The sequence below is a fragment of the Ischnura elegans genome, chromosome 7, assembly GCF_921293095.1.
Source record: "Ischnura elegans chromosome 7, ioIscEleg1.1, whole genome shotgun sequence".
NCBI classification, from domain to species: domain Eukaryota; kingdom Metazoa; phylum Arthropoda; class Insecta; order Odonata; family Coenagrionidae; genus Ischnura; species Ischnura elegans.
Genome location: NC_060252.1, coordinates 43,787,594 through 43,803,605, shown reverse-complemented (window position 1 = coordinate 43,803,605; position 16,012 = coordinate 43,787,594). Strand labels below are relative to the sequence as shown.

At 41.1% G+C, this 16,012-nt stretch overlaps 1 protein-coding gene across 1 annotated transcript; it reads right to left on the bottom strand.

The window, feature by feature from the left end:
- Positions 1-5,267: 5,267 nt before the first annotated feature.
- On the bottom strand, positions 5,268-9,833 carry LOC124162339 (torso-like protein). The gene has a single exon (XM_046538840.1). It carries the CDS (start codon positions 8,461-8,463, stop codon positions 7,354-7,356), a length of 1,110 nt encoding a protein of 369 aa, XP_046394796.1. The 5' UTR covers positions 8,464-9,833; the 3' UTR covers positions 5,268-7,353.
- Positions 9,834-16,012: the final 6,179 nt, after the last annotated feature.

The following is a 16,012-nucleotide window of genomic DNA, read 5'->3' as shown; positions in this document are numbered from 1 at the left end:
ACATAAGAATTTAGTATGTTTGCCTGAGAAGGTGTATATGGACCTGCTTTTGTTCTGAGGGCACCATATTTAAGTTTTTTTTTATAGCTTTCCCAAATGGATGGAAGGTTGGTTGATGGAAGGAACATGTGCCCAGAATTTAATTTTAAAATCGAGGATGTTCGTGGGAGTTTTTGGCATACCCCAAGAAATAGTTACTAGTGATAATGATCCCCTACTCCAGCTGGCGGATTTCACCTTTTTTAAGCTTAACAATATTTTGTTGACAATGGTGAAAGATAATTTGGAAAAAGAGTGAGTAGACATATTAAATTCACATCTTAAGTGATTTTGTGAATCAAAGTAAGCCTGTAATTGAGCACCATTACGTTTTTTTTCTGATATATGTATCCCTCATTCAGTCCTATCAGTATCACCAGCATCATTCGTTTTCATGTATCAGCAAAGGACCTTCATGTCGCTGTTAAAGCCAGTTAGGCCACCAAAGCGTCAAACCTCCTAGTGGGAGGCTTCAGAGGACTCCAGGAGTTGACAGTAAGGGACAAACAACGCCAGAGTTTTCAGTGCATGAAGAAGTATTGGTGAGAAATCCAAATCCAGGGGCATTGAAATAGGTATACATATTAAGAATCAAGTGCATAGTTGCTGTAATGAGTCAGGCTATGTATTAAGTCAAACTTAAAAATGAGTCGAGGGTAGTTCACATGGAGCAGTTGAGGAAATTACGTGGTGCTCAACATAAAATGGATTTATAAAAAGGAAATCAAGGAACTTGGAATTTTCACGTGATTACCAAAGACTTATGCTTCAAACCCCCAGTGTAGAGAATTATTAGAATTTGGAATTAGAGGTACAGTCTAGTGCCATTGCATGTCAAAGGAACAGGATTGTAGTTCCCCTCAAATGTCTAAACTTGTACTTCATATTCTGGCCCACAGTTAATATGAAACAATTACTATGAGTTTAATGAAGATTTATTTTTTGTTATGGCAGGCTTAAGTGGCTAAACAGCACATAGACATACATAAAGAATGTCTTCAGGGTGGAAGGGGATATTGGAGCCAGCAGAGGAGGGGCTATTGGTAGCTCCCAAATAATGTCACAATTTGTTACCTAACTGACTGAGGATATTTTTCCTTAGTCTGTAGTCTGGCATTCTTTGTACAAATCTTTTTATTGCATTCATAATTTTGTTCTTGTTTTAGAACTATATATGTATAACTACCATTGATGATACATGAGAATGCAAAAAAGCAACTTTTATGGATCATTTGAAAAGTTATTGTTAGCGAGAGAAATAAAGGGGTTTTACCTACCTTTATTGTGAGCATCAGTGATTCAAAATTCCATGATTATTGGGGAGATAATTGGAAGTATAATTTTTTTATAACTTCGGGATGGATGAAGTATATAAAATTTATGTCTATTGTTTTTTTATGTGTCACTGCTGCTTGGGGGTATTTAGAGTGTGCCTTTTTAGCATGGCATTTTGTGCACCATGGAATAATAGTGCTGTACTGTGTACCTACATGAGGTAGGTGTTACTCAAGTAGAAATTAAGCATCTCTTCAAATGGACTAAGTGATTATTTGTTTGCACCTCCTAGGAAATAGTTCAACTAGCTTATCTGCAAAAGGGTTCAGCTCATCAATTTTTCATTGCAAATAGCTTGGAAGTAGATGACGAATGGAAAAATATGCGTACCTTTTTTATCAAACTCTATGATAATCAATGAAAATGAAACATTGGTGAACTACAGTATTCTTTGCCTGATATCTTTACTGCCGGGTCTATTTTCCTTAATTTATTGTGCTGCCTAAATATGTTCCACCATTGTAACCATCCTCTCAGGCTATCTGCATTTTCTTCAGGTTCTGACCCCGTCTGCTGGCTTTTGTTGACAACAGTTTCAGCACCTTCGACCTGAAGATGCTGAAAGCAATGACAGTAAAACTGTTGTCAACAAAAGCTAAATGGGCATGGTGAGATCCCAGAGAAAATCTTCAAACTTCCTTCCACTTATGCATTGAGCCTTAAGTTCCATGGTCATGTTTTCCAAAATGAATGTCTTTCCTCTTCTTGTGATTTTTGAGGCGTATCCCTCGGATTGTTTCTATGCAAGATTAATTACCATACTGCACCTGCAGGAATTTTGTCAGCCAGCTTAGTGGAACCTAATCGTCTGTAAAGGCTTGGTTACATGGTGCATCAATGTTTAAGTACAAGTTAATGTGTGAATGGATTAAGTATTTTGGTGGAATGGAAGATAACTCATTTAAATGCATCAACCAAATTGGAGCAGGTTCTATTATCTGATCATGCATTTTCACAACTTGGATGGTTACACAATGCATTTTCATGTTCATTCATGCATTTAAAAAAGTTAACTTGCACTCTTTTTTAATTCTCATAGCCAAGCCTTTAAAAAATTGACTTCATAATCAATCCCTTTTATTAATATAAGACTGACTTATTGCTCTTAATCTACCCTCTTCATTTTTTTCCAATAAAAATCAAACAGCAAGGGTAAGAGCATACAGCCTTGTCTAACACCTGCCCCTACTTTCTTCCTCCAATTTTTGGCCCATTCTCAACTGCTACTCTCTCTATAATGGTCTAAACCATATACAGATTTCAAATGAGTGACCTGTCTCTCTGGCCTAAGCCTGTTTTCTTTGAACGTCTGTTAACTTTATCCAGTTCAATCTATCAAACTCCTTTTCAAAATCTACCAAGAAAGTATATATGTCCTGGTTTTATTTTATGTTCATCTTTGCAAGGTTCCTCGTTATCAGTATTGCATCTGTGGTTCACTTACCTTTCCTGAAGCCCATCTGACTGTCACCTATTGTAGATCAAGGGTGGTGGAGGATGAATTTTAAGGAGCTATATTGGGTCGAAACACACACTAGATAAAATTGAAATTTTTGGAGGTTGCAATTTGTACAAAGGTATATAATTATATTTTCTGATATGTATACGTACTTTAACGAATTAAAATAAAAAATAGGTCTAAACTTAGGGCCTATTTTACATGCTTTTTGTATGTTACAATCCAGTGTCAAATCCAGAGAGGGTCTATAGCTTGCCCTAACCCTTGGGTATTAAATTTACACTAGATTGAATGATAATTTTGTTCGGACCCCCACTACTTCTGGGAGGTTACCCCTGCTTGGGCCCCCCTTGTCCCTATCCTGGATCTGCCACGGATTGTAACCCAAGCAAATATTACCCTTACCTCCATTTGTCTATTTCTAATTCTCAGTAGGTACCTACCACTTTCACAGCTTGCAATTTTAGACTGATTGCCCTACGGTCTCATCATTCTACAGCTCATATTTTGATTTTAGAGTCTGAACTGTCTTCATAAAATCTGCTGGCCAAGACCCTTCCTGGTTAATCCTTTTCACTGGTTCAGAAATCCTTCTCCTTCTATCCTTCCTAAATTCTTCAGAAGCTCAGACGTAATATTGTCGATGCCCACCTCTTTTCTTACCTTTCTATCTGAGGGGGATATTGAATGCAATTTCGTTGTAGTTGGAAATCTACTTATGCAAGTAATTAATTTATTCAGTCACAACTTTTCCAGTAGAACCGTAACGAAGCTCATACTTTTTATTCCTTTTGTACTCTCTCCGAATGTCTTCTGAATAGCTAAGTGGTCTGTGCATTGTCTTGAAATGTCTTACACCAAAGGTTCTATTCTCAGTCCTGGAAAGTTTCTCATAACTGTTCCCACATGAATACTCATTGCTATGAATATGCCAGGCATGAAATTGTCAAAATCATTTATTACAGTAAATTCACCTGAGCCGTGTCTCTCTCTTAGTGCTGTGGGCTGATATTTAGGCTTTTGATTCTCAGGTGAAAAGTGTCAGGAGCTGAAATATCACCTTTGAGATAGCTCATCATTCAAATAACTAAGCAGCAATGAAACTCTTGAATAAAGCATCAACATAAATTAAATAGTTAAAAATTAATATAATAACAGCTGATTTATTATGTGTGGTTAGTGCTAGCCATAAGATGATACAGGCTTCCACCTAGCCCAGGGATGCCGACTTACAAAAAATATTGAGGGGGCCCAACCCAGTGAGAAATGGGTGGTGGAATCCACGTTGATTTCAAGTGGATTTGTGGTGATTAGCATTAAATGTTAAACAGAATTTCTAATTTGTGGAACTTAACTCTCTGGTGACATTGCGTCATTTATCATCCTGAAACCACGCTAGTTATGTGAAAATGTATCGCACATTCTATTTTTATATAATTCGTGGAAAGGCAGCCATGAGAGCACATGAAAAATCGTAGACACATATATAGAAGGTTTAGATATAGAGTGGTTGAGGTTTTAATGGTTTTAGGACAGCACCTACTGCCATTTTAATTTTTCCACCAAATTCCCACGTGGGTTCCACGTTGATTCCACAACCAAAAACACGTGGTATCCACGTTACATCTCCACGTGGATTCCACCACCCATTTCTCACTGGAAAACTGGGGATTTGCCCTGGGAAATTTTATAAGTGGTGAGTTTCAATTTTTTCAAGCATCTTAGAAGAGTCATATGATCAGTATTAGAACCCTGATAACTTGTTTCTCGATATCTAGACACTCCGGGGAAAATCAGCAAGCCTGACACATTTTTTCCTCACACCCTTAACGAATTTTTGAGGGGGCTCGGGCCCCCTCAGGCCCCATGGAGTCGGCGCCACTGACCTAGCCTGTTGATGGTTGGAAGTTCTGGTTAGCTGATCTTATGCAGATGCTACCCAAAACTTTGAACCATCTCTAGGGAAAGTTCAACATTGTATCATCTTATGGTTATCGTTAAACAGTTATTATAGTTATAAGCCCTTATTGGCTCTAAGAGTAAAATAAAAAATACTGAATGTTGATTTACCAAAATGCAGAAATTTTCTCTTGACGGTGTTATATTAGAATACGTTTGGCATTCATTGCAGTGCCACACCATCTAAGTGGCGCTAAGATGGTCAACGTAAATAGTATACTTACAAAGTATCCTCCCTAATATGATACTTATGTATCTGCTTCTATGTTCCTAAATGATTTCTCGGAGTAAACTCTAAAGTTATTAGTAATGGTGAGTTATTATACATAGTTTTCATTAAAAAATTTAAAAAGTTAATGGCTTTTGATGATTAAGCCTTGAAAATGAAACTTTTGATTTTGAACCGTAACGAAACCAGGACTGCAAATTGATGCCAGAAAATGAACTATCATTACTGGAAATCAAAACACTAATCTCGTATTAAAACTTTTAATAAAACATTTATCAAACAGCTGTAACATCTAACAGGTTCTGAATTCAGAAACAGTACAGCAAACTAATTGTCAAAACTAAGGGATGGCCTTTATTCATGGGGTTTTAATATTAAATCCCATAGCAATCCCTTCAAAGCAGTGGCATTTTGCTCTCAGCTGATTGACTTTTTGGCACTTCATTTAATTGTATTTACAGCAAATAAGAAGGGTTTTTAGAACTTCCTTCAAGAGTACATAAATTAAGAAGGTCAATGATTAATTACAAATATGAATATGGAAAGAAATCATTGCGTGCCAATATATCAAAACTCGTTCTTTTACCATGCACAGTTAAAGATCAAATTAATTCATTATTGTCTAAAACAGTTTGATAATTTTTTCCATAGTAAATTGAGAGAAGGAACATCTTTTTAAGAATATGAACTCTTCATTTGCCTTTGTACGTTTATCAGTGTGGAAAGACCGCCAAGGTAGTATTTCAGGATTATTAATTCTTACGTTCTCTTATGGGTAGCAAAATATTCATTCCGATGAAATTGATAATCTTTATATTGGCAGAAATTTGGCCCAAAATACTGCTGGTCTGGCCTTTGAATTGGGAAAAGAGTGGTATCATATTGTAATACTTATATAATTAACAATTCCAATGTTAAAAAGGACCTTGGCAGTTTTCACACACTCATTGGAGGTTGCGTAAGCAAACCTATGGCAAATAAAAGAATTAATTTGGAAGGAGAGACATGGGCAATGATTTTCAACATTACTCAACCATAGACAGAATAATTTATCATGACACAAGAAGCACGAACAAAAAAATCAATGAAATGCGTTAAGGCCTTTGCTTCTTGTAGAAGCCAAATCATTGCCTTTTGCGTAATTAAAACATTTTTAAGGGGTCATCGTTAAGGAGTTTCATCTCCATTGATGTCTTTGGTATTCATAATAATTAATAAGTACCTTCTCACTAAGATGAGTGAGTAGCAAAATCACAGCACATTTTTAGAGCGATAATCCACTAGTAAGGCCACATTCCCAAAGGACAGCACTCAATGTGAGATTTCTCTACCGTAAACGTGTGCCACCCTTCAAATGGAGACCATTATTTGAACTTCTGAATGGATTCTGTTTCACTTTTCAACCCCCAGTCATCCATCAGTGGAATCGCAAATATTGTGCAATTCCGAAGCATCATGAAAACTAAGTGCAGGAAAAATATACACTGGAATTACACGCACAACCTTCATTGATCAACACAAGTTTTTGCATTTACTTAGCACTCTTTAGGTGGACTGTCCGATCTTTTTCTCTGAAGAAAAAGCACAGGGGCAGCGGGTACCAAGATGATCACCAGCACTTCTAGCAGTGCTCACACTTCTTTCTCGAAAATAGTCGAGTTTAGAGGACTCACAAAGCTCAACACATGATGCGCTCTCTTCATGCTCAACGTGCCCACTGCGATATGAAATTATATCACTCTATCGAATGCAAAAAATGGGAATAATTTAATACAAAGTGACTTGGGAAGGTAGAGAAACAGTAAACGACGGAAGCAAGTTGAATCGAGCATTGTGAGCACGGGGACTCCAGCGATGCAGAAATTTAAGTGAGAGTCGCAGCCGTTGCAGCGCGTGAGGTAAATAAAACCCCGTTGCCTTGGGAACGGCGTTATGACAACCAACCGACGCCACAGGTTATTTGTTTTTCCATTTTTTGTTCGCGAGGAGGCGCGATCCGAGAACCTTTTTACCAGCGTCAGTCTGTCCCGCTTGTAGGGGCTATCCAGGCCGCGTGCCTGTGGCTAAGGCACGCGGTGAACGGTGAAGCCTAACCTTTTATATTTTTTTTGCTCTCCTTTACGAAAGAGCGGGCAGATAGTGAAAGGGAGATGGAGGAGGGGACAGCGTGCTGTTATCGGATCTCAAAAAAACCTTTCGGAAAGCGCGCGCGGGTTTTTCTTTTCTTTTATTATTTTTTAAAATATTCCATGGACTCACTCTCACGCTGGCTAAGGTACTTGCTTCACGCCGTCTTACTGTCGCTCGCCGGGATTTGGGGGGAGGAAGGAGATCACATGTTCGTCTCCCACAGCCGCAACCGGTTGTCCAAAACCTCCTCGTACCACTTTCGCGTCGCGGGATCGTGGAACGCGGGCGCCAGGGATTTGAGCTGCAGTTGCAAGACCGCCTCGTCTCCGAGGAGGGCGTCGAGACGCCTCAGTAGCCGGGCGTCGCCGTGAAGCCTCAGGAGACTGGCGAAGGAGAAGAAGTAGAAGGAGATCTTGAGCTTATCCTCGGCCCAGGCCGCTACCGTCGCGTTCCCGCTGGCCACCTGGATCTTGCCCGTGTGCTCTGCGTACCACGGCGAGAAGAAGCTGGCTAGCTCCGACCTGGACAACTCGGCCACGCCCCTCGTCCTCAACCTCTCCTTGATCTTGCTGTAGATGGACGGAGTGTAGACGAACACCTGGTAGAGGGAGTTGCCCGTCACGTAGGAGGACACGTAGTGCGAGCCGAAGCTCCTCACGAAGCGATCGACGGTGGCAGGGTTGCCGGGCACCACGGTTTCGATCTCCCGGGCCACCGATTCCGTCAATGCGGGCCCATCCCTAGTCTCGGGGGTGGTGTATCCGAGGCCTGGGATGGAGAGGGACCCGCTGCTTCTCCTCCGCGCCACCCTCACCAGGACGTAACAGTGTTGCCCCCCTATAAAGGTGGAGTTGACTCCCAGATGCCGGGCGACGGTCGTGCGACCCCAGCTACCGGCGTAAGCCCGCCACGGCTCCTGCAGCCTCTCAATGGTGAAGTCCCTGAAGTATGCCTGCATGAGCTGTCGAACGTCGTCGCAGAACTCCATGTGGAAGTCGCCGTCGAAGACGAGGGAGCGCTCTTTCTGGAGTGTCTTCTTGGCCGGAGCAGGAGGCGGGGTGACTGGGGGAGTGTCGCGGAAGACGTCCACCATGGGCTCCCGGAAGAGCCATGGGTCGGAGTCGTTCCTCGCGACCACGCGGATGCTGATGCTGAGGTAGCCATAGCGGGAGAAGATGTTGATAGCCCCGCCGGCGTGCAGCTGGGTCGTCGGGGGTTGAGGGTGGGATCCGGGCAGCAGCGCCGCGGTCAGCAAGGCGGCGAAGAGGATAAGCACCGAAGGCGCCGAGCTCGCTTCACCAAACTGCATCATAACACGAGGAAAGCGGCCGGTGTCGCCGCCACTCTTTAGTGTATCACTGATTGATTTACACTATCTTCTTCAAATCAATCACAGGCGCTAAGGCCATCGAATGTCTAAGGGGCGCAGAAGGTCTGTATGCCCTAAGGTTGTGGGGTGTCTCGCCGGGAAAGTAAAGTAGAAGCACCGAACTAAGCAGGCACAGAGCTCACTCACAACGAAGGATAGTCCTCGATGATTTGACCCGTAATCCGAAGTGTGTGGGATCGGGTAAACGGGGACACGATTGGGGTCTTGTGTGCGTTGGAGCGGAGTCACTTGTTGTACCACCGGAGCAGAAGTGGTGGAGGATGAGGGAGATCGGGGCCTTTTATCAAAATCTCACAGGATGACGGTGGGGAAACGCTTTTTCAAACGATGAGTGCAAACAATAACAAAAACAACAACACCACCTACGCTGTCCAACTCGTGTACACTCCAACTGCTTCCACGAATCTATTCCTCTTTTTATTTCGGAGAAGAGTGCTTTGGAGGAAGGGAATGCTTTTTTTCCGCTGGTAGGGGGCGGATGTTAGAGGGGGTTCAGAAGCAACAACAATAATCAGATCGGTCACCGAATACTCGCGTCACTGCAAACTCCACTGGAAACTTTTCCCCTTCTTCCAATAATTTGTTTCACATAAATATATACTCGTGTATCCTGTAACTAGTACACTACAGCAACGTTACGTTCGGGAGAAACTTCGTCCGCACTGATTTTCGGAAATGAAAGACGGCTTGCCCGCCACAACACACTTGGGTCGCAGGAATGGATATGAACTGATCTTTTCTCTTTCTCTTTTACCTCCAGTTCTTACTCATGTCCTCCGACGTGTCCTTTTTAAGCCGAGGTCCTTCGATCTGCGGGCGCGAGTTGTGTGTCACTAAACTGTAGGAAATTTCACCACACGCTCCCCGCCTGCAACCGTATCACCGGTGGCGTTTCCTCCGGGGCGCTGGCGCCATGACCTCCGCGCGGGATTCCCATCGAGGGCCCCGAGTCCTTCGTACCAGCGCAGGGCATTACTTTCCCCCTCAGGGCCGAAAAACTGTCTCGAAAAACAAAATAGTCGCAAAAGCGTTTGCACGCTTCTTTCCTGGAGGGGGAGGAGAGGGGTCTTCTTTCCGGAGTTGACACTTCTCGGTAGCCAAAATACTTTTTTGTTTTCGCTCTCTCACACGCGAAACCTAAAGCGATCGTCCTCGTTTTATACGGGCTGCGAAAGCCCGCGCCGCTCGTCGTAGGCCAACCCCGGGAAGAACTTGGTGAACTGAGGAGGGCAGGCCGCCGGACGGCGGCATCGCACCAGCGGGAGAGTTTTGGTGGGGGCGTGTAGGGGAAGGTGCCCCTCCGGAGGGGTGGATTAAGAAGCCAGCTGATTGGAGGGTTGCGTCACGTGCGGGAGGGGTGTCGGAGGGGGGTGCAGGGAGGGGGGCGTGGGGTCACTTCTTCGCGCTGTGCCCCCCCCCCCCCTTCACTCTCCCTATCCACCGCGGTTCACTCTGTTGTGAAAGGGTTCTTGCACCTCTCTCGGATTTCTTCTATGGTTTCCGAGCGCATACCTATCCACCTAGCCACTTTTCATGCAGCCCGGCCGCGTTGCGGTTGCGTACAATTTGCGATTGCAATCCGGGTGTGCAGTCAGAAATTGTATGGAATGGGTAGAAAATTCGGGGGAAGTTTCGGTTATGTTAGAGTAGGTTGTAAGAATGCATTGTGTTAGAATGGAGTCGTCATTTACTATTCTTACTAATGTGTCCTTAAGAGGTCTCCGGAAATGGAAAGGTCTGCTCTAATTTCTGCATCGCATTTTTATTTGCGGCCTCCACGAATATTACAAAGAGGATGCTCTTGTTGGCTTCAAGATGCTCTGCCGCCCTCCGTGCATTTAAATGGAATTACAAAAGTCACCACTCGCGATTATGACTGGCAGAGCGATTCGAATTACACGGGGAACTGAAGTATAAATAGGGCAGTTAGCTCAAAATTAATGTTCTAGATGATGTAATCAATGTGCTTCATTAGTTCTCTATGCTATTATTCACTATTGCTAATATTTTAATGCAATTGTTTGGAACAAATGGATCTTGCTGCATTAATATTACTTTTCATGCAGCCCGGCGATTATTTGCGAGTGCAGTCCGGGCGTGCAGTCAGATATTGTTGGGAAGGGATAGGAAATCCGGGATAAGTTGCAGTAATATTAAAAAATGTTGCGAAATGTATTGTGTTAAAAGCCGACGTTTTATTTACTACGTGGTCTTACTAGTAAGTCCGTGAAAGGTATCTGGAAATGGAATGCTCTAATGTAACATCAAGACGCTGGCAACCCAAAAAATTAATGTCATGTATAGACCATAAAAGTTCTTACTATGTAAATAATAATAAAAATATTATTTCGTGGAGGTATAAGTGGCACATGGTATAAACTGAAATTGAGAGTGGAAAATCATTTGTATTTCATCTTTTTTCTTCTCAATAAGTAGCTATGCTGCGGGTGTTAAAATTATGAGCCTGATGTTAAACCGCGGGAAAAAATGTATTCATTGCTAACCTAATCTCGGCCAATAGGCAATATAACAGGATACTAAAAAATACTCTATCTGCTAAACATATGCTGTATTCATCCTGAAATGGAAAATTTTGCCCCAAATATAAGAAGACAAGGAGTAACAACTACTATCTGACATCCATACTGTAATCCTCATCACAATTTTTATAGAGATATTGGTTGGGAGCGTCCACCAGTCATGTATAGTTCGTTATGAGTAACCTGTGGAAGTACTGAAGGTATCCGAAGATCATTTGCCCGAATGACATATTTTGGACGTTACTTGCATTGTACTGAGTATATCTCTGTCAAACATACGAATTATTTATTTTTTAGTTCTAGCTTTTTCTTCAGTTATTTTGGTTACAGAGTGAAGAGTTAACATTATCAAGTGTAGCTATCGGCTTTTTCTTATGCGATCAGGCGTAATACATTTCATTTTTTAAAACAGCCCTTAATGTTTCCATGCGGTGAGAACCGTAAATAGGCTAGGAGTCAATATCACGCCTCATATTTGTGCTACATGTTGTTGCTGGGAAGTAGAATGCTCAACATGGCTTTCTGATACGCGCGAATTGACAACAAAGCATCAGAACAGGTACCCGCGTACCGTGTACCCCAACCTTCCTCAAAGCAAATTTATTGCTACGTTGCAGTTTTTATCAAGCTACATTCAGCGCTAACTCCGATAGGAAATACTGTATTCATTAAGGATGAAGTATCTTAATGAACATTGTCATTGATATTGAATATCATCCTCCAGAATTACTGGAATAATATTTTTGGCTTCGAAATCATTCTTGGAATTGTATATTCCTGGATGGATTAATTGTAGCGCATAAAATAAAATATTCCCTCCTTTACTCGTGATTCCCTTATTTTCGGTTTTACTTTTTGTCGTTGATTACGTTAAAATTTCCGCTATTGTTTTTTATACTTTATACCATCCGAGATTATAAATATAGCGTTTTATTTCCCTATGCGTATTCCAGATTTAATTAATTTGTATGCTGAGAATAGACTGATTGGTTGATATCAAATTACGGTCAAGGGGTATTTTCAATTATTCTGTTTCATTCCCTCTTTTTTCTCCGGAACCTATTACAACTGCGAAGAGCTTAGGAAAAAGCGAGTGCTTTTACCTGTTTAAGTAAACAAATATGATCTGAGCGGTCCAATGCATGATTGAACCACGGTGGATATGCATTTTAATCCATTTTTATGAGTGACCGAAGCCCGCTTTCATGTTAAAACTTCCTGAATAGTCATTTGTTCACTGCCACCACAAAAATATTTTCATTACCCATCAGATGAAATCATTAAAGCCTTTTTTGCCTCTAGCCCAGATGAATATTGAGGGATAATCTCTCGTAACGGACCAGCATCGATGTAGTAAAATGGACCGACCGATATTAATTTAATTTCTTTGTTATGAATGAAGTTGAAACGATATAGTTCGCCTTCAGGTCAACTACCGAATATTTTGCAAATTCTGCAAATCTACGTAAATATCGAAAAGTAGGTTCGGAGTAGGTAAACGGGTCTAAAGAGCTTTTGTTTTACCCCTAAAATATTATCTCAGTTATCGGTACGAAAAAAATAATTGTTTCTGAACTTAGTGCTCTTAAACGACCTCTAAATTTGTACCAATTGTCCTGATATTTTTAGCTTATCGATTCTACTCCCCACAGAATATGGTGAGATGTTGAAATGCAAAATCCGACAGAATAAATAAGCTGCCCTCTTAGTACTGTCACCATATCCTTCGTGAGTTGTCTCATGGAAGCGCGTATCACAAAAAGGATATCCGCGATCATTTTGCGTATTGTGAAACTTTTACTCTGGTGTTATCCTCCACTCATTTCCTGGATGTTTAAGTCTATCGACCGAAATCAAACTGGCAAATTTAATCAATACGGCCGAAATAGTGGCAGGATGAATTATCTCTTAATAAATGTCTGCAATAAAAAGGAGATATATTATGTTTCAGAATGCATTCAGACCATATGCGATTGCTAAGTAAGTCATATGATGAAATCGAAACATGAATAATTAATAGACACTATTGATCACTCAACTTTGTTCATAGCATACAGTAATCTGGAGTTCTAAGTTGACATTTAGATTACTTTTTAGTGTATCGGATTGTATTAGGATGCAGATATTTTTGATACTGACTTAGAGGAATCTCCGTGATAAATTATCAAATTACGACAATGAAGTCGCTTACTCTGGCTTGAAATCGTATTTCTTTAAGATTATTCTGTGAATGGATGTGGAAGATAAGTTCCGACGGAAGCAAATGTTCCCCATTCATCTTTTCTCTCCTAAATTTAAATTAATTACACGCGAAAGTTACTGCCCAATTTACATGGGTTGGTGACGTCATTAGATATCTGGTGCATTTTCTCGGTGAAGGAGGACTTTTCACTGAGGAGAGGAATCGCTTACAAGATGGTAAACAACATCGAACCGCGAGGCCCATGCAAAAGGGCAAGAATTAGCTGAGAAGTAGTGATGCGCTTTTCGTGAGTTTGTGACGTCATCAACTTTTCTATAAAAAGTTTAAGGCATTCTATTTACGCCTTATTTGTCTCAAGATGGAGTAGACGGATCGAAAAACGAACATCTGGGTGTCTTTATAAAGGTACCATAATCAACAGCAATGCATAATAATTGAACGAGACCATTGTTTCATTCGGCAGATAACTTACCTTGAAAATCTGGTGTTTCACCTGGTAATATTGGTAAAAATACTATGGATTGAAACGAAGGTGTGTATCATCATCCAAGAACGTGTAGCTGATTCTTGGTATTTTCATTTGGTGGAATTTTTATGTCACGGCGAAGGGGCAAAGATCGCTCTGATATTATACATAAACGAGGTATGATATTAAAATACGAAAGCGCTTTCGTTGGTGCGTGGCATCATTACTGTATTTAAAATAAAATCTTACGTGTAATTTTGGTTTTCTTTTCATCTGTGCCATTAATCAAACAGTTGTAGTGCCTTCCTCCATCCATAAAATAAATTGTAAAAATATTTTTTGCAATTTTGATTAATTTTTTGCCATATATATCGGACAGTTGTTATTAGTCTTACCACGATCAAAAATTGTCAGCACGTATTTGTGATTATTAGTCATGGACATTCTACGATTACTTGCGCACCCACACCTAAGGAATTTGACGACGTTTGACCATTGAAAATCATCGTAGAGATAAAAAAAAACTATGTTGTTGGTATGTAAAAGATTCAATCGATCTATTTTGGCAATTGGTAGGCTATGGTTACTTTTTTCCATTGGGCTAATCTGGAAGTCGGTTTCCTATGTTATGAGTAGACTAATAATACCTACGTCATAGTCGTTTATGAAGACGGCATCGAATTATTCCGATCCTGGAAAATGACGTAGTTTTGACGTCAATCCTGCGAATTTTCTGAGAATTTCGCGCCGTATCGTACAGAATAGAACACACACCTGTAGATTATCTCAGGAACTTAATCCTTACCAGTGGTATATATTGCATTCAATATGTTGGGCTATTCTTGATGTTTGACACTGTTGACATTGCATCGAGAGGTATTAGTGGAGTTATTGATGTTATACGGCCTTCTCTTTATAGTTAGACTTGTCCATAGACCAGGGCCGGATTTACCGTAAGGCAAAATAGGCACGTACCTAGGGGCGTCGCAGTCCAAGAGGCGCCTTCGGTTAGGCAATCGGCAATGATCTGTATTAGAGGCACCTCTAAGGGCACCGCCGTCAGAAGGCTTATTATGTGGGTTCCGTCTGCCTGCAGGTGCCCTCTTTGCCTCTCTTTAAATATTGTTTAAATGAAGTTCTCTAGTGGAATGAAAGTTAAACTGTTTCATGTAGTTTTGCTGTTTTTCTCCAAGCTGTTTTTTATATTGAGTTGTCTTTGTTTTCCCTGCGTAAAAATTCAAGCATAAACTTATGTTGCTAGCCATATATATGTTTATTCCTTTTTTTCCGAACCTTACCTCATGCGACTGGCTATGTCTTATCATAAAAATAGGGGAGAGGGGACTCAAGTGAGGAGGGGCGCTCTATGGAGAGGTGCCTATAGCGTAACTTTGGGTGAACCCGGCCCTGCCATAGACGAACATTCAATGAGGGACAGGATTCTTCTCCTGCGGTGAATTTATTTAAAAAGTGGAAGCTTTCAAATCAGGATTTGTGAACCCTGTCAGTGTCATGTAATATTTCGCCATCCAATTTGGCGCTTGCTACGCTTCAAGTTTTCTGGGAAGTGCTTCCGAAGTTCCGTACCATTAGTGGCCCGCGACGTGTTCCAATGATTTGACCCATCCTCGTCTCAAGGGTTTTATTCGATATTTTTAACCTTCAGCCGCTTCAATTTTTTTTTTTTTTTAGGAGTTTGATCATGTGGATAGGTAAGACGTTTAACCGTTATGCCTTGGCATTTTTTACTTAGATAAGAATGCTGAAGGGTCAAAACTTAAATCTGGATTTCCCTCCGATTGTTGTTTTGGGTAACTGGTCCCAATCTTTCAAAAGCTGAGTCAGCCATCGTCTTCAGGGGTAGAATATGTTTTAGCCAAGTTCTTGACGGTATTTATACCCTCCAGTGCCGTTCAATTAGACCCTGATAGCTTCTTTCTCGATAGGTGTTGTTTTCGTATGTAGTGGTTGACTCTGCTCTTCCACGTATTGCTTAGCTTGAAGCCTTTGTCTCTTCTGATGTTCTTTTCTTCTAGGATAATTTGTATCGCTTCTTTTACAATGCGATCCCAATGATTGTCCGCGCGGAATAGCCTTTTTATTTTTGAAATTCATTCTATTGTCAAGGCCTAGGCAATGCTCAGCAAGAGTTAAATCATAGACTAAGTTAAATGCTGATGCTGGATTGCACTCCTCCACGTCTTTAACCAGTTACGTTTCACCAATCTTATCCTAACTACGTGTATTCGTAATGCTATGAAT